This window comes from Epinephelus fuscoguttatus, linkage group LG12 (genome assembly GCF_011397635.1).
Source record: "Epinephelus fuscoguttatus linkage group LG12, E.fuscoguttatus.final_Chr_v1".
Lineage (NCBI taxonomy): Eukaryota > Metazoa > Chordata > Actinopteri > Perciformes > Serranidae > Epinephelus > Epinephelus fuscoguttatus.
Genome location: NC_064763.1, coordinates 23,616,862 through 23,642,496, shown reverse-complemented (window position 1 = coordinate 23,642,496; position 25,635 = coordinate 23,616,862). Strand labels below are relative to the sequence as shown.

The following is a 25,635-nucleotide window of genomic DNA, read 5'->3' as shown; positions in this document are numbered from 1 at the left end:
ATTCCTAAACCTAACCAAGAAGGTTTGTTGCCCAACATAACCAAAGTTCACAACATTAACCACTTCTTTAAAACTGCAGCCATTACATTTAGCAATGAGGGCGGGTTGATCTCATAGAACTTGAGTTACAAAACACATTTGAGCCTTATAATGAAGTAACACAGCCTATTAGGTCTTAATTGGCCTGTCAATATTACTGATCCATCTAATGAGCACTCATTAACAAGTTTTACCACAAGGTGGCTACTCTGTAAAGGGCTAATAGTGATTATTTGGTACTTGAACTTTGCATCGTTGGCAGTGAAAGTAAAGAAATCTGTCCACACACTATTAAATTTACTGTTTTCCTGTGAGACTTTTACTTTTTTGGATTTAAAATCCATTGTTATCAAAGCAAGGGGACTGCAAGACTAGCCACTGCTATTGAGGTTTGGCAAAATTTAGAGGAAAAGGCGCCAGGCCACAGATATGTGATGCACATTTTAGCTGATGACATGCTAAAACTCGGCCTACAACAACAATAAATGAAAATTAAAATGTAAATTTTTTTTGTCAAAGCCACACAGAGCCACTAGAGAGAGGCTAAAGACCCGCATGTGGCTCTTGAGCCACAGATTGCCTACCCTGGTCAAAGATAGACAAAGATGGTGGACATAGCTACAGTGAATCACCCATAGGTCTCCCTTTTTAAAGTCTCGAGTTTGGCAATTTGGCTGTCGGCAGTTTAATTTCGGGAGGTCAGCATATGTGGGTGAAAGGGACAGACAGATATCCCTAATGCTATCTGCTAGCTTGGTTAGCACAGTGCATTTACAGCTATGGTTGACAGTAACAATGCTTAATTTTCACCAGTGAAAAACAGTCTTAAAACCATTTAAACAAAATGAACTTACTGGAGAGAGCTGAACATCCTACTCTTTAGACGGTCCTGTAGTACAACCAAATGCTGAACAAGACTTTTTTAGGTTACCAAAACATTAAAGACATTAGACACTACATACATTAAAGTAGTTACAGCTACGGCGCCTATACTCTGTAAACCTCAACACTGTTGTCACCGTGGTATCAACTTGTCATTGGACATTACCTGCCTGTCACTCACAGCAGCCATGCCCTTAATTATGCATAACTTCAGGTCTTAATAAAATGTGTGTTATGTGAGTTATATAAAACAAAAACAGTTATTGTGAGCGGGGAAATTAGCTACAGAAACCAAAACTTTTTTTTTTTTTGTACCCGGCTGTAAACATGTTTACTTCTGTAGTGACGTTGGGCATTTCAACATGGGGTCTGTGGGGACTGACAGAGTGGTAACATTATCTATGGGGATTGACTCCCTTTTGGAGCCAGCCTCAAGTGGCCATTCAAGGAACTGCAGTTTTTGGCACGTCAGTGTTGGCTTCATTTTTAAATCACTTGCTGCTTGGTTGCTGTTTGGTTGATCTCCTGCCACCGTTCAAGGCACTAATTTAGGAAACGCTCCTGTGGGTCATATTAGAGAGCAGGAACAAATGACATATTTGGTCGTGTGGGTCTGAAGACAAAGTCGAAGCAGTAGAAAATATTTCATCTCTAGTGATTAGTGGAATCACATTGACATTCTGACAGCTTGATATGGCTCTGCTATTTTGGACAAATGTCTGACATTCAGGGAAATGTTACTGACTGTCTCTCTTCTTCCTTTGCATAACTGATTCCTTGTAACGAGATGTCATCTTGGCTTTGGGTTTGTTCCCTTACATATACACACAGACACGCAGTTGTCCTTTATACACCGATACACGCTCTTTTCCATGAAGCATTTACTTGCCTCAGACTCAGATGCCTCTGACCTTTTAACAAAGGATAATAACACAGATAATAAACCCATTGACTTCAAAACTTGCATGTTTCTCCATTTAATGAAGGCACATGTGAGGAAGCTGCTGAGGGTTGTAACAGAAAGTTAAACCTTCAAGGTGTTTCGTTCTTTGATTTCATGTACATGTAGACCCCCTTTACACATTGGATTAAAATGTATTGTGGGCGAACGGATTGCAATCAGATAGTGCTTGACCACATTGAGGACAGATTGTGACCTGATCGGCCAAACTGCCTGTGCAGAGACGCATTGCGACCACATTGAACACAAGCGTGAATGCATTTAGGGTTTCAATCCACATACAACAGCTACATGGTTGGAAATACTTAATCACATGTCAAACCAGCAAGGTGGCAGCCATTAGCCAGTTAGCAAGTTAATTACTTAGTTACTGGCAAAAACCCCCAGCAAGATAGCTTATTGACTGTCGAAACACTGGTGGATGGAGTCAAGATGAAACCAAGTGTCCGCTTTCAGTTTGGTCTGACAAAAGTATGCAAGCAAAACTTCGCAACTATTTTGCAACTGAACCATCTATGTAGTACAGTACTGGCTAAGCTAATGGTGGAGAACAGCTAAAACCCCCTAAAGGGGGTCTTAACAATATGTTTATTTGTACACCTTTTAGCTCTAGTTTAGTTTCTCTTTTGAGAAGTTATCGATCTTTATTGATGAATGGTTGAGGTTCCACTTTATTGTTAACACTAGCCATATGTGAAGACACTGTGTGATCAAAATCATTTTCTGTTTTCCTACAGGCCATGAAGGTGGTGTCCAAGAAGAAGTTAATGAAGCAGTATGGTTTTCCACGTAAGTGCTATTCTTCTAAACAGTCACACACAATTCACTGTCTGTATGAGTGTTTACATATCATGTTAACTTTAAACTTTCAGAGGGGTTTCTAGTCAAAGGGTAGGTTTTGTGTTTTTCAACCTGGACCCTATTTTCCCATGTTTTTGTGTCTAAATGACCAATGGGAACAACAGTTATTGAAAGTGGTCTAGTACTGAGTGAGACCACTGCAACCGGAGGCCACGGAACAGGCTGCAATGTAACCACTCAGGGCATGTTTATCTGTTAGTTTTTGTCCACTTAAAGTGCTTTGTTTTTGCCTCAGGCTCAGGTTGGTATTCTAAGTGTCTGACAACATTATGGAAAGGGTCCCTACAGAGACAGAGCTTTTTGTTAAAGAGTATAATCCCCTTTGTTTAACCAGAAAATCACCATCGCCAACTCACCACTCCATTTGAATAAACAGTAATTTTAGCATGTATAGAAGCAGCATATTTTCACATCCAACTGAATGAATTTAGGGGTTAATTTCTCCCAAACCAGAGATGGTGATCATTGGAACAATGGAAAGACAAACCAAGACGTGTTTTGTGAGTGGGCTCCAGGTTGAAAAGTACTGAAATTATCCTTTAAATATATTTTTGGACAGTTTTGAAACTGTTTACATTTAGACATAGGAGCACTAACAAAACAAAAGCAGTCACATGTCTATAGATCATCATGTTGTATGATTGCTCTCACCAAGACTAATCTTGATTGAGTGAATCATTTAGTTATGTATTTGGTTTGTGCGGTGTTCTGCAGGTCGCCCGCCCCCAAGGGGACCCAAAGCAGCTCAGGGAGAGCAGCCCAAAATCTTAGGACCCCTGGAGAGGGTCTATCAGGAGATTGCCATTCTCAAAAAACTGGACCATGTCAACATTGTCAAGCTGGTGGAGGTAAGAGTGTCCCTATCTTTTGGCTCTATGTTGAACAGTAAAAGGTTGCTACTTTTACATGTAGAAACCAATTAATGCATCAGTCCTGTTGCTATAGACGTACCCCTGCATTAATGCTGGAAATTAGTCAAAATACATGTGGTAGGATTTCTTGTTTAGATTTGAAGGTGGTACTAGAAGTTCTTAATCCTGCTAGCAGCGCAGCAGGGGGTCATTCTGATGTTCCCAGGGTCTTATGTTTCCCAGCTCTATGTAGCACATGAAAGGAAACCTGAAGACAATGTTCCCTCACTCTGGATTCACTTCGAGGTGTACTATGCAGGATCACGAGTTACTGTTTGTAAAGACGCTCACCATGGAAAGTGAAAGTAAAATCCATTCCTAGATTCACTCTCATTTGATGTTTTGCCTTTTTTTATTTGCATACAATCTGGCACCTGGTAGCTAACTTTTTTTAAAGCCCCAACCTCACCCGAGCGCCCCTAAACATCCTGAACATAGAAAATAAAAAGAAAATGATAAAATCCAGGCAGAGGGCAGAGTCTCTGCAGATAAATACACCACCACACACTGAGGGCAGGTCAGAAGTGATCAATGAGAGGGATTACTTCTTTATGTGTTTATACATTATTTCATATGAAAATTTGCATAGTATATCTTAAGTATGACATGGGTTTGAGTGAGGCTAGGGGACTGTAATTCTGACTTTGAGAGGCGTAACATTGCACTGGTACAGGTCTTAGTCTTGATAATAGTCACTCTTTTTGTATGGACAACTCCCAAACATATTTCAACCCTTAATTTAAAATAAGAAGAATTGGCGAACCAATTAATGAACCAATTAAAAGAGAGGAAAAAGAAAAAAAAAATAATAAAAAAGGGAAAAATAGTTATTAGAAATTCAAGGGTTAGGAAATCAATAGTTGCTGATTATTGCCATCGCCAAACAGGTTAAGATTAGTAAAGAGGTCTAGGGTCAGGATATGGCTCCTATATGCTCAATGTTGGACACATCTCTGTGTGGAGCGTTGTGTTCATACTCTGTGTTCATTCCGTCCATATTTGCAAAGTTGAAGCCAGATACGACCGTAGGGAGATGAGGAAGAAATTTAAATAATGGTAGAGCAGAACATATTGGTAATATATAGTGAAATTTGTGAGATGAATTCTCCATCCACATGTCGGGATGTAATTATCAGCTACACAGACCACAGCTGTCTACAGCACTGCCTCCATTTAAAGGAACAATATAACGACCTTGGTTGTATCTATGCCATCATAAAGGAGGCATGGAAGTATGGGGGTAGTGACGCTCACATCGTTTGAAATGGACTTATCTTTTTATGTATGTAAAAGGAGTATAAATGAGCCTTTAGAGTCAGAACGCTCCAACAATCAACCATCTTCATCTCAAGGTCAGGCTTAATATTCATGAAACATTTTAACTTGAAACGGGTCAAATTTGACGTAATCACAATAGGAAGCTTGATATGTTTTAACAGAATATTGAACTGTGGAATCCAGGTGGCCCATTTCAACTCAGTTTTAAACCTTTGACGCATCAATGCAATAATTTTGTTGGTACTTTATACTGTGAGGACTTTTATACTTGTGAGGAAGTAATGTTTTCGTTTGTATGTAGGACTTTAGGAGGCACTGTTTCTTTTTGAGAACGTAAATGTATTTTCCGTTTTGTTGATATTTGGAGATAAATAATAAATGGTGTCTTGCTGTTGGGAAATGTTTCAGTGATAACAGCAAGTGGACATCCACAGCGGGTTTAAATCCATTGTGGTCAGGATTATCCTTTACCACTCCGTCTTCAGAGAACTTTCCTCTCTGTGTACTCTGACTCACACTTTGTATTCTTGTCCTATCAGTTTATGTCAGACCAAAAAGGTGGATAAACCCTGCGCTGCCAGGAAACAGGTGTGGAAAATGAGATAGATTTACCCTCCAGCACATCTATCACACCTCTGTCACTGAATCTTCATAACGTTTCAGCGACATGTTCCGTAAAAACAAAGCCTCCGACCTGTAAATAGATTCTTATATTCACAACAGCCAGCGGTCTCAAACTTGGGTCGAGTTAGTGACTTCTGAAGATGGATAGACTTTTCTGCAGAGGAGGTTGTTTATGAAAGATGATAGCCCATTTTGAAGACGTGACTCAAGATGCCCGCCGCTCCCTTGCGATATCATCAGAGTGTTTTTCAATCTTGGGCAGATGGCGGGGGCACTGCCGTCGTTGTCAGGAGTCAAGCTCAGGGAGTCAGTCGCTGGGAAAGCTGTCTGGCTTGCTCAGGTGTAGAGTGTGCCAGAAATACAGAGTTTTTAAGCAAGAGCTGCCTGTGCTCACACACACACACACACACACTTGTCTCTTCCCTTCCTTGTCCACCCTCACTCTCGCTCTCATAACAGGCGTATGTGGGCAACGGGAAAACAGCCTTCCTCCTCTCCATCTCTCTCTGTTCATCCATTTAAATGGGCTGTGCTCCGGTCAGGATCATATTCATTACGGCTTTCCAACTGATTCCTGTGAGGCTGCAGTCCAGTCCATCTAATTAGAAATAGACTTTTGAAACATGAAAGCCGACGCCAAGTGGAACAGATTTAAGCTGATGAAAGTGATATGGTCATTTGTCACAGAAGGTTGGGAAAAGGCCGACCCTGTACTCACCAAGGCGTGCAGTTGTTTTGAGAGCAGACGCTTCAAAGGCCCGAGCTCACTTCATGTGATTTCCCCTTAAATCAAGATGCCCTTTTAATGCATGCTCTACACTGCATTAGTCAACAGCTACAAATAAGATTAGTATGTCTGTGATGCTTTGCACTCTGCACACAACAGCTCATTTACTGTTTAAAGCTTTCGGCACTTTTACTTAAAACAAAGGGAGAAAAATGAAGCATGGTGCAAACAGAGCAGTATTTATTTAATTGTGTAAGATGTTCGGAGCAAACATTCACCTATTGGCTGTTTGACGGTTTAAAACTAATGTGAGTTAACAGTCTTCCTGATACTTCAGAGGAGATTTTCTGCCCTTGTGTTTTCAGCACTGTGTGTCCTTGGCAGATGTTTACCTTCTCTGGGTGATTTAAATTCACAGGGATGTTGTATTTAAAGCAACCCTGTGTCTCTGGGTTTGTGGGAGCTGTTAGTTATTTGAAAAATGTATCAGTAGAAAACTGCACTTTAAAATGTAACGGCCATTCTGTTTTTTATTGGTGCCTTTCGTGTCCAGTTCAGTAATATCATTATTTCAATACTCAACAGCGTTACCGCATACTTTCCTCGTGTCGTGCAGCCCTACCTTATAACTCTATATATGCAGAGATTGTAGGTAATGTTCAGTTTGGCCGGGGAGGCCTGGGACTTGGCTCAGGCAAAACGGTATGGAATAAAGCAGGTCTCAAAGATAAAAGAAAGCTGCTTGTGGAACAGATATGTAGACAGGAGGAGATATTAAGGGGTGCAAAGGTAGTGGCCCAGGCTAAGTAGGGACAGTGGTTGAATTGGGAAAGTGTAGAGAAGAGGAAGCTTAGTTGGAGGGACCTAGTTGGAGTGTCTCGCTCCTGGGGGAACTCGGGGTGCGGGGACAGAGTTTGAGGAAGACAGTGAAGGAAACGTCAGATGAAGCAGCCAGAGCTAGTCAGTGGATCTGGATGAGAAAAAATAATGTCAGTTGGGGGCCAGCAGGGGGAACTACTAAGCAGGGTACATAACTCATTGAGATCAGGTGGAGAGATCCACCAGTTTGTCCTCTCAGGAGAAAATCCAGGAAGAGGTAGGTTATTTAACTGTGGGAGTGGGTTACTTGAATCCCTTTGCTGCAAGGTGAGTGTGTTCGCTGATCCTGTGAGTGTATCTATCTCCTTTAACTTTAGCTTATATTGGAGTTATGATATGTAGTGTGAAATAGAGTATGGTGAATGTGCTAGAAAAGGTAGTATCAGCACTGTCTCTACCTGGAGCTCGCATGAACGGAGCTTGGGTTTGTTGAAGGTGGCAGTGCTGTTTGGGCTGAGAAAGCAATCTGTAAGTAAGGTAAAGGAGGTTGTTGGGTTGGTGCGGGGAGCAGTGAGACCTGGCATTAGGGGAGTGTCTCTGGGACACCAGAGAAGCCTCCTGGAGGTGTCGTGGGACCAACTAGACGAAACGCTGGTGAAAGGAGGTTCCTACCCGATGACCCCAAAGACATGTTGGTTATCACTGCTCACTGGTCTGTATAGTTAAGCCTTGCCATAATAGCTTATCATAGGGCTTAGGAGGTTATTCACTGAGTGCTGAACCTTTATCTAGAGCACAAATTTCTTGTGTTTATTTGAATTGAATATAGCACATTTTACAAATCACAGGGATTACCAAAGTGCTGTACAGAACAAAATACATGCACAAAAATAGCTAAAAACATAAACACAGAAACAAAGAAACACAAGCATCTAGTCAACAGCCAGAAAAGACTGGGCAAAAGGCCACAAAACTCTCAGTTTGAATTAAAAGCCAAGGTGTAAAGGTGGGTTTTTAGACGAGATTTAAAAGATTCGAGGGTGGGGGCCAATCTGACATGGGATGGAAGTGCATTCCACAATTTAGGTGCTGCAACTGAAAAAGCACAGTCACCTCTGGTTTTCAACTGTGTCGTAGGGACCTCAAGTTGTGCTTGTAGTGCTTGTGTAAATTTAGTAAAGCACATAAATATTGCTATAACTCATATTGCGCTCTGTTATGTACACAAAACACAGATGCCTTTGAAACACGCAATCTAAACATGACAAAATATTGAAAATATAACACATTTAGTTAAATTAGTTGGCCATTAGCAGGTTTAAGATCCAGATTAGGTTCATGATTGTGAATTATCTATGTAAATCGACTCAATAGATAACATGTGCTTTCTGCATGTTGAATGATGATAATAAAAATATCCGTAAGGACAGCCGGATCACAGCCTCTTCGGCCTCGGTGCCTGGGTTCAGCAGGGTTAGCAGGAGCAGCAGGTGGTGGAGCCATGAAGGAGCACCCGTCAGCTGAAAGAATTATTTGAGACAACACGGTTTTTGTTTTTTTTGTTTTTTGGCTTTTTGATCATTTGAATGAATAGATCTGATTTGAAAAATGTTTAATTTACGTTGTATAAAACAGAGCTTTAGGCTATTGAGGTTCAAATAATTTGAAGACGATGCATACAAAACTGCTGTAGGCTATATGTTATCCGTATCATTTGTTAAAATAAATATTAAATAGCTTACATTCCGACAGCCATCACTGATTTAGAGTTTATCCATCATGCACAAAACATCTCTGGTTTCTCGTTCCCACTTCATTCAAAACCCCACAAATGAATCTTCTTTTTGTTTGGTGACTGCTGTATTTTTTTTGTGTGTGCTTATGCGTTTCTTTGCCTCCAGTTTCATATCAAACCATTTACGCTTCACCTCTGACATGGTTCTTTGTACTACGGAGACAACATTAACAGCATCTGTTACCTCCCTCCAGGCCTTCGCTTTGCCTGTCCCTGTCACACCACTACTAACTGAAGAAAATAAAATGTTTTTTCTTAAGTCCACTTCACCCAAAATTATTTCGATCTCCGCTTCGGAAAAATTCTTTTTTCTTTCTCTGTCTTTCTTTCTTTGTGCCATGACTGACAGGTCGACTGCATGCACCTACACCTCCTTATGTGGTGGTCATTGGCTATTCATGGGCGGGGGTTTATGCTAATTGCTGATTACCAGGAGCGCGCTGTCACTTTACGATGGATTGGCATTCATGATCATACACACGTGTTTACTATCAAATCTGAGTTTCCCGCGGCGTTCCTGAATCCGGAGTAGGTTTTTAGTAGAGTAGGCTTTTATGTGCAAATCTACACACAGATTTACTCACTTTTCATGAATAAGACCCTATGACTTCTGTCTTACTCTCATTTAAACATAAAAAGTTTTGAGCCAACCAAGCATTAATGTCATTTAGACATTCAACAAGAGCTGCCAGGTGGCTGTTACTGTGACAGGATGTAGTCTACAGATTTAGCATCGCACTACTATAACATTGGTGGATCCATGATGGATATTTAAAAGAAAAATCTAAATCGATGCAGCAGAGGAGGGTTTTTATGTTGAAGTCTCGTTTAAGCCAGGGAGAGTTCTTCAGTAGAAAAACTGCAGGCCACACATTGGTCAGAGAGTCAGAGGTATTAGTGCTAAAGGTGCTCATAAGCTCTTTTGTCCCTTGGCCCAGGAACAGGTAACTCCAGCCAGCTATTAGCTGCAGAGCTGTGAATCTGCACAAACCTGCAAAGTGTGTTTTAAATTAAGGCTTTCACCAATATCCTAATGGCAAATCTAACAGCTTGTATGTCAGAATGAAGAAAAGGTCAAAGGGACTTTCTTCTAATCGAATCTTCACAAAGACTTCTGAGTTCTGCAGTGGTTTTGGTCCTGAATGCTTCCTGTCAGTTTTTTAAATGATCCCGACAGGAGGGATCACATGTTAGTTTTTATATTGTTCACCTGTACCTTGAGGTTTTCAGGTGGAAAGTCTCCACTCATGATGATGTGTTAATGTCACAGGTTCTGGATGATCCGGCGGAGGACAACCTTCACATGGGTATGTAGACCATTTTTTCTGTGTCTGCTCTATTTTTGCCCTCTGTCAGCCTTTGGCACTTGGCACATATGCCACCAACAAGTATATAAGTTATTCACGATTCAGATCTTCTTCCCTCCACACCACCTCAGGGCTCACACATTATGCAGAAATCTTCCATCAGCCATGCCAGGTCACAGTTAGTGTGACACGTCAAACTCTCTGTGTGCTATATTCAAAATAATAATGTGTTGCTGGGATGTTGCCTCAGTGACAGCAGTGGCCAAACACAGCGGATGAATGAATGAATAACATGTTCCTATTTCCTTTCTCTGACAGTGTTTGAGCTGATGCGTAAAGGGTGAGTAGAGAAGATGTCCTTTATTTTAATAATTCAAGGCTCATCCTCCTCTACCTTCACCTCTTCCTCCTCCTCCCTCCATCCCTCTGTCCCTGCCTCCGTCTCTGCAGTGTTCTCCTTCATTACTCCGAGCTGACACTGTGCGGGTGTTTGTTCCATCCCAGGCTTCAAAGAGATTCGTAATGTTCTTAGGTTTTCACAGTCATTACCAGTGGCAGTAATCCGTGTAAATGTTTCACGTCCTGATGCACGAGCTGTTCCTTTCTACACACCACAGAACAAATTGTGATGATCTAATGATCTGAGACCTTTTGTTATTATAAGGGAACGGAGTTGGGAGGGGGAGCTGGTATCAATTCACACATGTGCATAAATAAGTCATGTATACCTTTGTTTTATTTGTTAACTTCTCATAATGAGACAAATTGTTTGTTCTCTTGTTTCCCCTGGGAGAGAGATGACAGATAGCTGAGCTAATTAATAATAGGGCTTCTACTAATCAGGAAAAATAAAACGTCTTTTTATAGTCATGCTTCTTTTATGCACAAGGTGTAGTTCAAATTGCTGCTGCTAATGCTGCCGCTTCTATTTCTACTGCTACTGATAACGCTCCAACTATTAAGTCTGTTCATAATGTCCAGATGAAACAACATTTTGAGAGTATCTAGCTTCAGTATCGTGACATATTTCCGACTGAAACAGAAGAGCCAGGCGGGACATAACAGCAGGAATTTTATTTTGATCATTGAAAAGTGGGCGTGTCATAACAAACATGGAAAGTCAAGCGGGGTCTATACTTCTCTGTTGAAACGACACCGTACCTACGGCGTATGCTCTGCGTGGACACTTGCCCCGTGCTGTCTGCTTTAGCCTATACTGTACCCTACACCGTACCCTATGGCATACCCTATGCTTTAAGGCTTTACCCTGTGCCATAGACCACACTGTAACTTACGCCGTAGCCTATGCTGTAGCCTGATGTGCACCTCCCCAGAAAGGTAACAACGCATTGCAACAACATCCTATTTATTTCTGTAAACTGAAAACCATTTCCCTCAGTGGAAACAAAGCTTTATTTATTTTTATTTCACAGATAAGAAACAATAAATTGTAAAGACAATAAAGCCTCCACAAAATAACATCTCAGGTCTTGTGTGAGATTTATCTGGGCTTCATATGAGTAGAGGAAAGTCCGCTAGCCACTGGGCTAATTTATGCAACAGGAAATATCATAAGCTAATGCTAGTAATGTTAGCTTATTGTATTGATGAGGAAAATGTTTCCAGCAAAATACAATTATTTTGTTAAGGAACCTTGTGAGTTATAATAGAGGCAAATTTTGACACGTTATCTCTGTTCACTGTTGTTGCTGTTCCTGGCTTCATGTGAGTGGAGAAAAGGCAGTTAGCCACTAGGCTATTTACGCAATGTAAAATGACGTAGGCTTATGCTGATAACATTAGCACGTTGCATATGTGGGGAAAACGTGTCTAGCCAAAGACAAATGTTTTGTCAGTAAACCCTGTGAGTTATAATGAAGCTGAATTTTGTAGGGTGACATCAGCTAAATTGGGCCATCAAGTAAAATGGGCCATTTAAGGTTTGAGCGTCTCAGCTCTTTAAAAGTTAACAGCCAATGAATGCAAATGATTTCAAACTGTTGCCGCAACAATACTTGACATGTAACAATTGATTTGATTGGTCTATGGTTGCTATGGTGGGTGGGGCAAAGCCTCATATTGAGACTGCTCCAGAGAACTGCATGGGGAGTGCCCTGACATACCAAATCTTAACTGTAAATGATAAGGTTGATAATTCAATAAAAAACAAATGTACATATATATAAATAATGATGTATAATATATGTCCTGATGGTCTCCATCAGATATAATGCTAATGTTTTGCTAAATAAAATTAGTTTTGATGAAAAAGCATTTTTTGTTAGTGGCCCAGTTTACCTTAATGTGTTCAGGTAAATTGGGCCACACATTTCAGCTAAAATGAGCCACGTTCTGAGTTAGCAAATATTTTGATGGTTCCTCTTATTAAAAAGTATTTATATATACATATATATATTATATTATTGTATATTACAGGCCTCTTAACATTTTCCTTTGTAATTATGTATGTGTGTGTTAGCTCTGGTCCAGGGCACATCGTGAGCTAGCTCTCACTAGCTAGCGCTCAGTCACACACACACACACACACACACACACACACACACACGAGAAAGGGAAAGGTGAAAGAGGCATGTACTGTAGCCTAAAAGTGATAGTGGAAGATGGTTAAGTAAAGTAACATGAAACTATAATTACAGTATGGCAAACAAGAAGGAACAGAGAGGAAGAGAAAGGAAGAGAGAGGAAAGGAGATGAGGAGAAAGGAAGAGAGAGGACCTGAAGCCTGATCGCTATGTTATTACTATATTAATGTTATTTTTCATGAATTCTTTAAAGCATTTAATGTATTTAAATGTAATGTTCTATTGTGTTATGTGTGTTGATATTAAAGATAATTTGATTATATTATAAAAAATGACTGTTTCACTTTGCAGTTTGAGTGGCCCATCTCAAAAATGGGGGACAGCTGATGTTTCAACAGCTTTAGGGTCTTAACAATTATATTTTATTACATAAATTCAACACAAAAATATTAAAAATAGTCATTATTAATTATAGGAACACAATCAAATGCCATACATTGTTTTTTCTTAGTTTCCCAAGTGATTAACCAAAAAGTGGCCCAATTTAGCTGATATCACCCTACTTTTGTTTATTCTCAAACTGTACTGCACTTCACAGAAGCTCAACACAGTGGCATAGCAACCCTACAACCAACCAGTGTTGTGGAGGTGTAGTTGCAGAGCGATGTAGATGCACCACTGCACAAGTATAAATGCTCACAACAGTGTTGGCTACTCATATAGGCTCTGCGTGGAGCCTCCGCATAACTATAGATCAGCCTTTACAGTAATTCCGTAAGTTGGGTGGAGGTGTTGTTTCAATTGTAGAGGACTGCTCACCCTGACAGTGTACATTGATGGGATAGTATTATTCATTAGGGAGGAAGAGACAAATTCTGTGCTCCATGCAGTTGCTGCAGCAGTCCACTTTAAAATGCCTTGCGCATAATCTGGAGCTGTCACAGATACTTCTTTCCTTAAAGTGAGTAAATTCTAGCCAGCAGGTCTGTAACTGTGGTATCTTGGGGAAGCAGTGCAAAGTTTGAGGTGCCAAACACCCAAAACACACTGACATAGCATGCTGTTGCTAACTAATGAATTTTAGTTCTGTGCAGCCAAAAGTTGCAGATTGATGGATGGATGGATGTCATGATATTAGATATTAGTTAGTACTTACTTAGAAAGATTAGATTTTAATATAAGAATACAAAGAGACTGATTTTTTTTTTTTGGCACATTGGTATATTGTTAAAATGGTAGATCTTTAAATTTAGAAAGGCATTTCATAGTTACTTTAATGATTTCACCTCAGATTGGTTGTTCTCTGCTTTAAACAACAAGAATCCCTTGTGCACATATAAATGAATAAAAGTGCAGTTATTGGAGCCATAGTAAAAATTGAATTTTCTTTTAAAGCACAATTAAACCAGAGAACTATACAGTATACAGCATATAAATATTCATGTTGATGTATGATTGCACAACACTACAAAGTTCTAACTGTATTTTTCGAGGCTGCTTAGAATAGTGATTAGTGGTTTATGTATGTCCTGTCAACTCATCTCAACAAATACTAGCTGTCTTGGGGGCTGTTGGGTTTGGGATCCACACAGAGAAGGCTGTGATGGTCTTATCACACATTTTCAGTATCAGTGATGTTTGATCAGGATGTTTATGTTTGCATAGATGTGTATCTGTCTTCGAATGTGTTCATATTTGGAATTAAAATGCTGTGCTAATGATGAAACAACTGATGCACATAATCTGTGGATTTGTCTGCCTCGCTCTCTGTGTGTTTGCTTTCTTCTCTGCCTGCCTGTGTGGATCTGTAGTCCAGTGATGGAAGTGCCCTCGGACAACCCTCTGTCAGAGGAGCAGGCAAGATTATACTTCAGAGATGTCATCCTGGGCATAGAGTACTGTAAGTATCTCACACAGAGTGAATCTATGAAACACATCTGTGAAGTGTTTGAGTGAAACTAATTCATGCATCCTCAGCTATCAATTCTCTGGAGCTTCACTCCCATTTGAAGAGCTACATGCAGTTTTGTGGCGTTTTTAGTGGCCAGGAATAGATTGGATGTTCACTTTATAAAGATAAACCTTTTTATTGCACTCTACTCTTATAAATATAAATTAGCATTTTCCTGTTTTATCTAAAAGAACAAAGTGTACAGAATGTCTGTGTCCACGCTAATGAGGCTACAATGAGTACATGACATTCATACTTTTGTTTTTTAACAAAATGACATGTAAAAACAGTTTTCACATCTTAAAAGATACTACTATTAAAAGGGCATCTACCTCCGGAGTCATCGGTCACAATTGAGGCTCAGCTATATTTCTACATGAACCTCTTTAATCTCCAACTACTAGGCTTTTATTGCTTTTATTACATCCTGAAAAATACAATCTGTGGATTGGAGTATACTCAACTATAGTTTGACAGTGAGGAATAATTTCCAAACCAAAATTTTGTTAGACTACAAACTATGGCATTGCATTAATTAATTTGTAATTAATTTTTATCCAAAGTGACATTAAGTGCATTCGACCATTTGGGTACAACCCAAAAATTGCAAGAATCAAGAAAGAAAGCTGCATCAACTTCATTAAGTATGCTGATCAACATCAAGTGCCAATAATGCCAAATAAGAATTTCTAATTTTAAATGAAAATCAACTCTTTCTTGAATTACTTTTTTTTTTTTTTTTACGGTTCATTCATATGACTATGTTTTCCATAATTACTTATTCATTTATTTAACATTGAACACTTAAAGGCTCCATAATAAACCCCCCAAAATTAGTCAGTGTCTGTAATATGACATTTGTGTCAAAATGCAAGTGAAGCACATCTTCTGAAACCTTAATTAGCCGTAATTCTAGATATCAGTTGTCATCCTTCGAGTCATTGGCTTTGTGTGTTTTGAATTTGAGTATTATTAGTGCTAATGATGTTTAATTGCCTGGGCTTTTAATAAGTCAGGTGCCTCATGTTTTAATAAGTCCTCCTCAGACAAGAAGGCACCACTTATCCAATCAGTGAAGTGTCCAGGGCTTAGCTCCACATGGCTGTTAAGTGTGAAGGCTTAACGATGTACTTGGCTTGGTCTTAAATGAACTTGGGTTCACAGTAATCACATCATTCTTATTAACTGCCATTAACTTGATATTTACCACATGCATATGACTTTCTTTCAATCTTTCACTGAAACACAAACTTCCGTGTGCCTTTCTAAATGTTATTCAAGTGCAATATTGAACTTATTAAATATGGTAACACCAGAAGCATTGCATTCAGTCAGCAGGTGTGTTAGTCTTTTTGGTCCAAGCTGATTTTTGTGAGATATTACTACATCCGATGGCCAGATTTATCTGTGGAAATAAGGGTGAGAAAGGATACACCGAGAGGAAGGGAAAAAAAACTAGAGTACTATTTTTTCCACGTTTATGTGTCTAAGAGACTAATGGAGACAGCAATTTTTGAAAACAGTTCAGTATTGAGTGAGTGTGAGATGGCTGCAGCCAACAGCCACGAAACAGGCCACCACTCGGGGCATGTTCAAACCCTCAGTGTACGTCCACTAAAGGTGCTTGTTTTTGCCACTGACAGGCTCACATTGTTATTCTAAAATGCAGTTTATTTTAGCCCCACTGCTGGGAAGGGTTCAAAAATTACAAAATCATCTGGATGTTGTCATCTTGATCTCACAGGGTACAGTCGTTCTAAAAATGTAACCCTTTACTCACTTCTATCTTTAGTGCACTACCAGAAGATCGTCCACCGAGACATCAAGCCTTCTAACTTGCTGCTGGGAGATGACGGCCATGTGAAAATAGCAGACTTTGGGGTCAGCAACCAGTTTGAGGGCAACGATGCTCTGCTGTCCAGCACTGCTGGCACTCCTGCATTCATGGCACCAGAGACCCTTTCAGATGCACGAAAGAGCTTCAGTGGAAAAGTGAGTTAACTCTACAATCAGTCAGTGAGCGCTGCTGAGTTTGAGCTCCTGCGGTTACAGCGGCTGCAGGTGCCGGTCTAAGCCTATACCTCGTGATTTGAAAATGAGAACCATTAAATCGAGATGAGCTTTCAGACCTTTGCCGGCCTGCTAATCCAAGGAGCAAATTGTCAGTGTCAGTCTGTTCCCCTGTGTGTTAGTTCGTGTTAATAACAAGGTAGAAGTAATGCAGCGGAGAACAGCACTGTTACCAGAGTCAAGAAATGGAATGAGGCTATCGGTTTTACATAGCTGATATTGATCTAGGATAACCCGTCTCTGGATTGATTACAACCTTATTTTACATTAAATCCACATTATTGGCAAAACAATCAATCACAGAGCTTTATTTTTTATCATAAATAAAGGAAATGATTGACTGAGTAATTCCATCATAATTCTTACAGGTTGAGCACCTATTTCAAATGTAATCACCCTAGTAAGCAGGCACTTGTTGTGATTATCAGTGATATGGTTATGGTTAGAAGGCCCCTGCTACGCCAACTAGTATGGTCAGAGTGCTGTTACCACTATTAAACATCCATTAGTGAAATTCAACATTTCTTTACATTTCAACAGTGCTGTGGTAAATGTGTGGTTATGTTAAGGCACAAAAACCATTTGATTATGTTTAGGAAAGGATAAATGTAAAAAGCACCTGCCTCTGGTGGCACAATCCTGAATTGAAAAGCAGCGATGGCTCAGTAAAAAAACACAGCCGCTTTTGGTGGCACAGTCCCTGCTGGAAAGTAGTGATGGCTCAATAAAAACACCTGATTTAGGTGGCAAAGTCCTGGCTGGAAAAGCAGCGATGGCTCGGTGATGATAAAGACAGCTCATATAAATGTGGCTGTATAACAACACACAGGCATTCAATAGCTGATAATGGCATTCTAAGCATGCCTGTCAATGCAGCAAGCCCTTCTAACCTGTATCTGCAATTATGATAAACACAGCTGACATCTATTTTAAGATAACGTTCGAACCAGGTGGTGAGAGACTTGTTGAGGCAATCAACCCTGCCTACTGATTCACAAGAGCCAAGAGCCTTCCCTCTCCAGCCCCATGTCTCAACCCTGACATCCTATTCATACCTGACATTATTAGTACATGTCATGTTGCTTCCTCCTGTCATTATCTAATGGATTTGCTCAAGGAAGGATCTGCATGACCATAAAAGAGGGGCCAGAATAGAATATTTGATTGCAGACAAAAAGGATGTCAGAGCCATTCAAGTGCAGGAAGAAATATATGCAGTCTTATTGCCTCCCTTTTCTCTGATTAGTCTTCAGTTCAAGCCATGCTCCAGAGAGCTTTGTGTCCATTATGCACCAGCATTTGTGATTTTGTTGTAAATCAGCTGTGAAATATTTAATATCTGACACTCGTATGTCACTTAAACCCCCTCAGTTGTCAGTGCCAGTTATATCAGGCCATTAGAACATGTTAGTCATACAGCACAGTGTCTGATAACAAATGTCTGTGGCATTGTGAGAGATTGTGCAGGTTCAGAGGGCTAGTTTTATCATTTCATTTCTATCAGGGGATAGAAATGGATTCCTAAGAGAGAGCTATTCATACAGGGAGAGAGAAGACAAAGAGCCTGATGGATTGCTGCAGTGCCTCCACTGCCTGATCACACACATACATCACCAAGGTATCTGACGGTAGATGTCCCCCAAAAAATAACCTTAAAATGTCCCATAAATCATCATAGGCAGTTTACATTGATTTACATCACCATCTCTGTTTGTGTAAGTAGGTGTTTGGATCGCTGCAGCATGTATGTTTTTCAGTCTCTTTGCCTCGATGTCGCATTTAATGTCACACTGACACTCTCTTAAAGGCGCTGGACGTGTGGGCCATGGGAGTCACTCTCTACTGTTTCGTCTTTGGGAAGGCAAGTCTGCACATTTTCTGTCTCTGGGTCCACAAAAGGTAGCAGTAAAGGCTGTGCTCATTTCACAGGCTCCCATGCTTGTTAACAGCACCCAGTGGCACTTCAGTAGGAACACTATCTATCACCAGTTTTTTATGATTTGTTACAACAGCCATTCAGTGGCATCATTTTTATTTTTTTTTTTTTATAAATGTTAGAAGCTGATTCTTGCTGTTGTCATTTTTCCTAGTTGTTTTTAGGATCGAGATTTCCTCTGGCAGAGTAGTAATTCATTGTACTTTCCTTGTTTTCCTCACTGTCTTTCCTCTGCTCCACCTGCAGTGCCCATTTATTGACGAGTACATATTGGCTTTGCACAATAAGATAAGGACCAAGCTTGTGGATTTCCCAGAAACGTAAGTTCATCTCCCGTGTCCTTCCCTCTCTTCCTCTTTATTAAAAGAGATAGCAGCGATGTTCCAGCCCCCTCCAGCACACAGCGGCAGTCATCGTCTTCGCTGTTTGCTATCTTCTTACCCAGCTCTCAGTTACAAAAAACATTTCCTTCCTCTGTTTTTTTTAGTTGCACATTTCCCCCACAAAAATATGAATAGCTTGGCACAACAGCCAGCACCAGCACACAGTAAACGTCACCTGTATGTGATCAAAACAAACACTGAAAAAGCAAAAAGGGGCCTGGATGCATACAAGCCACTACGCTTCTCCTATCTTTACTGTAACACGCAAGTCTTCTTAAGTGAATAACGCTGGAAAGACTGAGAGAGAACAAGAGATAGGAAGCCAGGGAGAGGCTGGCAGTGCTGATAGACTGAAGCAACGCACTGATGAAGTATAAACACAGCACATGTAAAGAGGCTATGAGTGGCAATTGGAGGATGTGTAAGGCCGGCTTGTCATATTGTTAATGATAAGTGTCTTCCTGCCCAGTGGGCTCAAGAGAATGTGTGACTATGGGGAAAGCTCGTTCATTACACATCCTGCTCCTCCTGAAGGCAGAGTATCACATCACCTAATAAAATCATAGCCACACTTTTCCAATCAATGACAGTTAGCATCACCTTGTCGTCAGCACTGATAGGGCCACTCTAGTTGAAGTACATCTAATGTTGTCGCTGCCATTATGATCAGTGGCTGAGCTCACATAAACTTATTTTACTGAGACACTAATGGTCTCCATTCCTGTCATGCATTCTGATTTTATGTTATTAGTGTCAGTGGAAATGCAACCTCAAAAGTCCACCTTCATACATGGTAAACTCAGTCATATCACAGGTTTTATCTCACTGATTCAAATATTTTAGAGCATTGAATTCACCTACAGCAGCTCATTAAGTCCTGACCAGGACAAAATGGCCTATTATAAACCAGCGTTGTGTCAGACATACCCCCACAGCTCTATCAGATCTTAAAAACCCATTTACACCACCATTTATTTTAACCATTTACTGGTATCCATTATTTTTAGCTCTTTTTTAATTTAGCCATTCATTTTGGCAATTTTAACCATTTATCCTTTACTTTTAGCTATTTCTACTGCCTCTCCATTATTCTTGTTGTAATAGGCTACCTCTTATTATTTTCTTTTTCTTTTATCTAATATCTGTGATGTTACTTTTTTCTGTCTTTGTGCTGCTGCAACACCTGCATGTTTTTGCCTGTGGATCAATAAAGGCTTAGCTTATCACTTTCAGCTAACTATGTAACCGTTTATTCATTACTTCCAGCTAACTATTTTAATTCTTTAATCAATACTTTTAGCTACTGTTCATCCATTTCCTATAGCTACTTTAACTCTTTATTCATTACTTTTAGCTACTGTTTAATTATTACTTCCACTACTTTAACTCTTTATCCATTTCTTTTAGCTAACTATTTCAACTATCCATTACTTTAAGCTAACTGTTAACTCTTTATCCTCAACTTTTAGCTATTTTGATTATCCATTCCTTTTAGCTAACTATTTTAACATTCATTACTTTAAGCTAGCTGGTTATCTATTACTTTTAGCTATTTTAACTCTTTATTGTTATTTTTATCTAACTATTTTAACTATCCATTACTATTAGCTAACTGGTTTAACTCTTTGTTTATTACTTTTAGCTGTTTTAATTGTTTATCTGTTACTTTTAGCTAACTATTTAACCATAATTACACTTAGCTAGCTGTTCATCCATTACTTTTAGCTTTTTTTTAAAAAAAACAACAAAAAAAAAACACTTTATGCATTACTATACACTAACTATTTTAACTATCCCTAGTTTTGGCTAACTGTTTTAACTTTTGTTCATTACTTTAAGTTTTTTTTTTTTTTACTTTTAACTAAACGGTTTAACAGTCATTACTTTTAGCTAGCTGTTTATCCATTAACCTACTTTTAACTATTTTAACTCTTTAGTCATTTCTTGTCTTTCTTGTAAATCTTTCTGTATTACTTATTAATAGCTATTTTAACTTTCCAATACTTTTAGCTAACTCTTTATCCATTATTTTTAGCTATTTTAATATCTATTACTTTTAGCTAACTAGTTTAACATTCATTATTTTTAGCTAGCTGTTTATTCATTACTATTAGCTATTTCAGCTCTTTATTCATTTCTTTTCATCTCTTTTCTATTTTAACTATCCATTACTCTTAGCTAACTGTTTTAACTCTTTATTAATTACTTTTAGCTATTTTAATTGTTCATCTATTACTTGTAGCTGTTTTAACTTTTTATCCATTACTTCTAGCTTTTATAATTGTTTATCCATTATTTCTAGCTAACTATTTCAACTGTTTTCCATTACTTCATTCATTGCTTTATCCTTTTAGCAACAGTTAGCAAAACAATGTATCGATAATGTAAATGGTTGAAATAGTTAAACTATATAACCATTTATCTTTAGCTAACTATTTTAACTGTTCATCCATTACGTTTAGCTAACTTATCGGCCTGCTTGCTTGCTTTGTAGCTACTGCAGTTTTTTTTATGTAGCATAAAGTGTTACAGTTGACTTGATATAAGGACATGTTTAAATTGTGATTTCTGTGTTCTGGCTTTGTTTGTTTGTTTGTTTGTTTGTTTGTTTGTTTTAAATTAGTTAAGGTACTCCACAATCTTCCCACATATGCCAAGCAATTGCAGAAGTACTCCCTGGGGTATAAGCAGCCCTGGTTGAGAATCTCTGCCGTAAATTGTTTTCAGTTATCTTACTTGAAAAGCCAATTTTCTCCATCAGCAGCTACCTCAAGTTTCAGGAGTTAGTGTGTGTAACAAGAACATTATCTGTGGGTCATCACCTTCATCTCGCTATTCACTCCAATGCTCAGTTGAGCATTAACTCACCTGTAAACTGAGTGATAGTTAATGAAAAGCATTCACAAGACACAGGTGAGAAATAAAGAACTTCTGTGTACTTTCTGTCTGACAGGAGGGGGTGTGATGGTGGTGTGAATTTGCTAACAACTCATATAAGACACAAGACACAAGAGTTAAAGAGGTGCAAGGAGATATAGCTTCTTTTAAGTGATCACAAGGTTGGGAAACAATGTTGAAGGAAATCAGATTTCGATCTGGTATAAATAAAGCCTATTTATAACCTTGGTGTTAATGTTTTCATCTTTTCCAAATGTCCAGAAATGTTCTCAAATCATTATTCTGTGTTTTGTGCAGACCAAAGATCAGTGAAGAGCTGCGGACTCTGATCTTGCGGATGCTGGACAAGAACCCAGACACCAGGATCACCCTCCCTGAGATAAAGGTAACAGAGAGAAAGCAGATAAGACCACAGCGTTAGTCAGTTGTTGTTCAGGATGAGGGACAGCTACCTTGAGCACAATTATAATGAGGATTTCATGTTCAAACACAACATGCTGTGTAGCTCCGGGGCATGATGAAACCTGCTAGTCCCTGTGGAGGGCTGCATGTAAACATAGTCAGTAATACAGGGGGAGGTTCAAGACCAGCCATGGACAGAAGTCATTCCCCATTCCCAGCTGCATTTCCATGGCACAATCTAATCATGTGTCAGTGAGTCATTTTGTCGCTAGAGACTCTGTGTTTGTGGATGAAGACACAATAAGCCATCATGTATTACCATGTGTGCAAACACATAAACACAAAGTTTACTTGACAAAAGTTGCAAAATGCAGCTTATTGATGCCAGTAGAGATAGCAAAAATTCATTGAGAAATTGTAATGTAACAATTGAAATGAATGCGATTGGGTTTAAAGCAGAAACATATTTCAGCCCCTGTGCTAAGCTGTTTGTTTACTTACATTATTACTGTTCAATTTTTAAGGCCTGTTACATAGGCTTCTTTGGATTTTAAAATTCAAGTTCAGTCTTCAAGTTCCGCTTTTCTCAAAGAAAACTTTATTTCCATTTGCAGTATTATATTTGGCAGTATGGCTCTTTTCTGGGGCCTCTCTGCCTTTCCTAGGCCTACGCAGAAAGCCCAAGGCAGAGAGAGCACACCACTTCACCCTTCCATGTGCAAACAAGGAAAGTCTGAGGCAGAGAGAGCAAACCTCCCTGCCCTTCCATGTGCTTACATGAAAAGCCTAAGGCAGGAGGGGAGCAAAGACCCTCCGGCATGGAACAGAGCAGCATCAAAGACAAATAGTATCTGAATACCAACTGAACGGGCCATTTAACCGACGCGCCGTTTTAATAGAATGGAGCACGTAGGCTACTGACCTGTTGCCAAACCTGGTCTCACACCATTTCATGTCATATTCACAGTTGTTACCGGCAAGCCCTTCGTTTTAAGACAGTGGCCATGTGGGTGTGACGTTGTAGATGTCGGAAGTAAAGCACATATAGAGTTTACAGACGGGAATGCACCTTGAAAATAGTACTGTTCATGCTACGGGTGGTTGCAGTTTTTTTTACAATTTGTTTACAGTGTTTAGAGCTCCAGTTACAGCATAGTCTTCGTGAGAAGACCCTGCATTATGTTATGTTACGTTTTCCTGCTGTAGAGGAGAAATAAATGTGCTTTTGCACGGACGTCAGTTCTGCATCCTCATTCTTCAAGCAGAGGTCCGGACTCCTAGAGCTAGTTACCAGCAACGAGCCAAGTTATAAGGATAATCTACAGAAAACCAATGTCTCCCAGCTACGGTTCAGAGCACTAGACTGGAGAGGGTAACACAGTCTATCACAGTTAATCAACAAATAGTATCACCCCCTCCCCCTTAAAAAAAAAAAAACGTTTTTCATGTACTGATTTTTCATAACCGTTTATGAACTCAAACACGTGTACATGGACTCACCCCTAGTGGAGACAGGTTGCAAAGTGGCTTGCAGAGGAAGCAACACAATAGGCAGGTCAGTTTAAATAGGGCGTCCTGAATGAGATTCACCAATTGGTTGCATAGAAAGGAATCATGTGATCTATCAGCTGACTCCCTTCCATCATTCAGCTGCTCCATCAGTTGATTGGGCTGCTTGAGATCAGCTGATGTAGCTGGGATGTGAGCTGAGCTTGATGTTGTGTCCTGCCTGAGCTAATGCTATGCTCAATTTATGGTACAAAAATAAACTTGCAAACAATCATGTTGCTTAAGTTAGGCAGGCCTACCATTAGGAGTTTTGGACGGGGGACTACTTTTCCCAAAGTGGGCCCCTCATTCACACCTACAGCATCTCAACAATGAGGATGTTTCAAGTTTTTTTAAAAAATGGCCTCACTACAATGAGATATCCACTATGGGTACTCACGTTATCACACAATAATAAAACTGGAGAGATGGGAGAGTCTTAGTTTTCCAGTCATACCCAATTCATGTAATTCCAAGACTTTTAAGGGGCCCCATTATGCTTCAGAACTTCAAAGCATTATTTAGCCCCTTCCAGACAATCTAGCATAATATGGCTGGTAACAGTGGATGCCTTGGGTTGTCTAGTTTCATATGATACCAGCATCTTTTCTAGTTTTACAACTGAGCTGGCTACAGTGGGTGTTATTTGTTAGGCTGCCTAGCTTCTCACCATTGCCATGTTCAGCTTCATGTCATACCTGGTTCTTTTTCACAGTTTTGGTCAGCATTTGCCTCTCTATTCCTTTTATGTTCTTGTTCTCTCTGTACCTTGGCTTTTCTGTTTTTTGAACCCCTGATCTTTGGTGAGGCTCTTTGACTTAGCTGGTCAGGCTGGGAAATAGTTTTCAAAAAATGCACTTTTTACTCTTGTTTGAGGAACTTTTCCAGCTGAAAACTGGAAATTACTGAGCCTTTTTTGGAAGTTAAAGTTGGACAAAAATAAATTCTAAAGGCTACTTGGTCACTCTGAGAGATTATCTGTCTCAAACAACTTTTTGCAGTTGGGTTTTTATAGCATTGCAGCATTAATCATAACAGATGGCTGGCTAGCAGAAATTGCTCATGTATAAATCTATACAGTATGCCCTGCTTTAGAAAAAATAATAATGTGAAATATGCATGCTGTGCAGGGCTTAATCATCAATAAAAACTGCAGTTACCCTTTCAAACACGAAAAACACAGATGAATATATAGAGCCAGACTTCCTGGTAAGATCTAGTCGCATGCTTCATTGGATCATTGACAGAGTATATTATTGACATGTCGTTATATGTCGTATGTGTTTAGATGGACCAGTGGGTGACCCAGGGAGGCACTGACCCCTTGCCTCTGGAGGAAGAGCACTGCTCTGTGGTGGAGGTGACAGAGGAGGACATCCAGAACTCAGTCAAGTTCGTTCCCAGCCTCTCTGCAGTGGTAAGGAGCCCCGAGTGTCCTCCATTCACCGAGCACTTTTGTGTCAAACTGAGACATTTACACTCATCATTTCCTGGAGAGGTGAAGCCCTAAGAGTAGCTGCTCCCAAACAACCACAGTCCTCTGTTAACCACAATTGTGAGAAAACACAGAAACATAGTGATTTCAGATGACAGCCTTGTTTACAAGGACAAGGCTGCCTCTTAACATTATTCAGCTCTGAAATAAAAATGTTGATGCCCCAGTTTGAATAATATTCCTGTACTTTTAAAGCTTTTCTTTT

General features: G+C 39.6%; 1 protein-coding gene across 2 annotated transcripts in view; it reads left to right on the top strand.

Moving 5' to 3' along the window:
- The window catches only part of camkk1a (calcium/calmodulin-dependent protein kinase kinase 1, alpha a), a 96,303-nt gene that overhangs the window by 55,987 nt on the left and 14,681 nt on the right, over positions 1 to 25,635 (top strand). For both annotated transcript variants that reach the window (XM_049592879.1, XM_049592878.1), the window contains exons 5-14: positions 2,620 to 2,671; positions 3,458 to 3,591; positions 10,168 to 10,204; positions 10,523 to 10,544; positions 14,559 to 14,647; positions 16,491 to 16,690; positions 18,576 to 18,629; positions 18,951 to 19,024; positions 22,283 to 22,370; positions 25,224 to 25,352. In XM_049592879.1, coding sequence (XP_049448836.1) covers positions 2,620 to 2,671; positions 3,458 to 3,591; positions 10,168 to 10,204; positions 10,523 to 10,544; positions 14,559 to 14,647; positions 16,491 to 16,690; positions 18,576 to 18,629; positions 18,951 to 19,024; positions 22,283 to 22,370; positions 25,224 to 25,352 — 879 coding nt within the window. The remainder of the gene's footprint in view (positions 1 to 2,619; positions 2,672 to 3,457; positions 3,592 to 10,167; positions 10,205 to 10,522; positions 10,545 to 14,558; positions 14,648 to 16,490; positions 16,691 to 18,575; positions 18,630 to 18,950; positions 19,025 to 22,282; positions 22,371 to 25,223; positions 25,353 to 25,635) is intronic.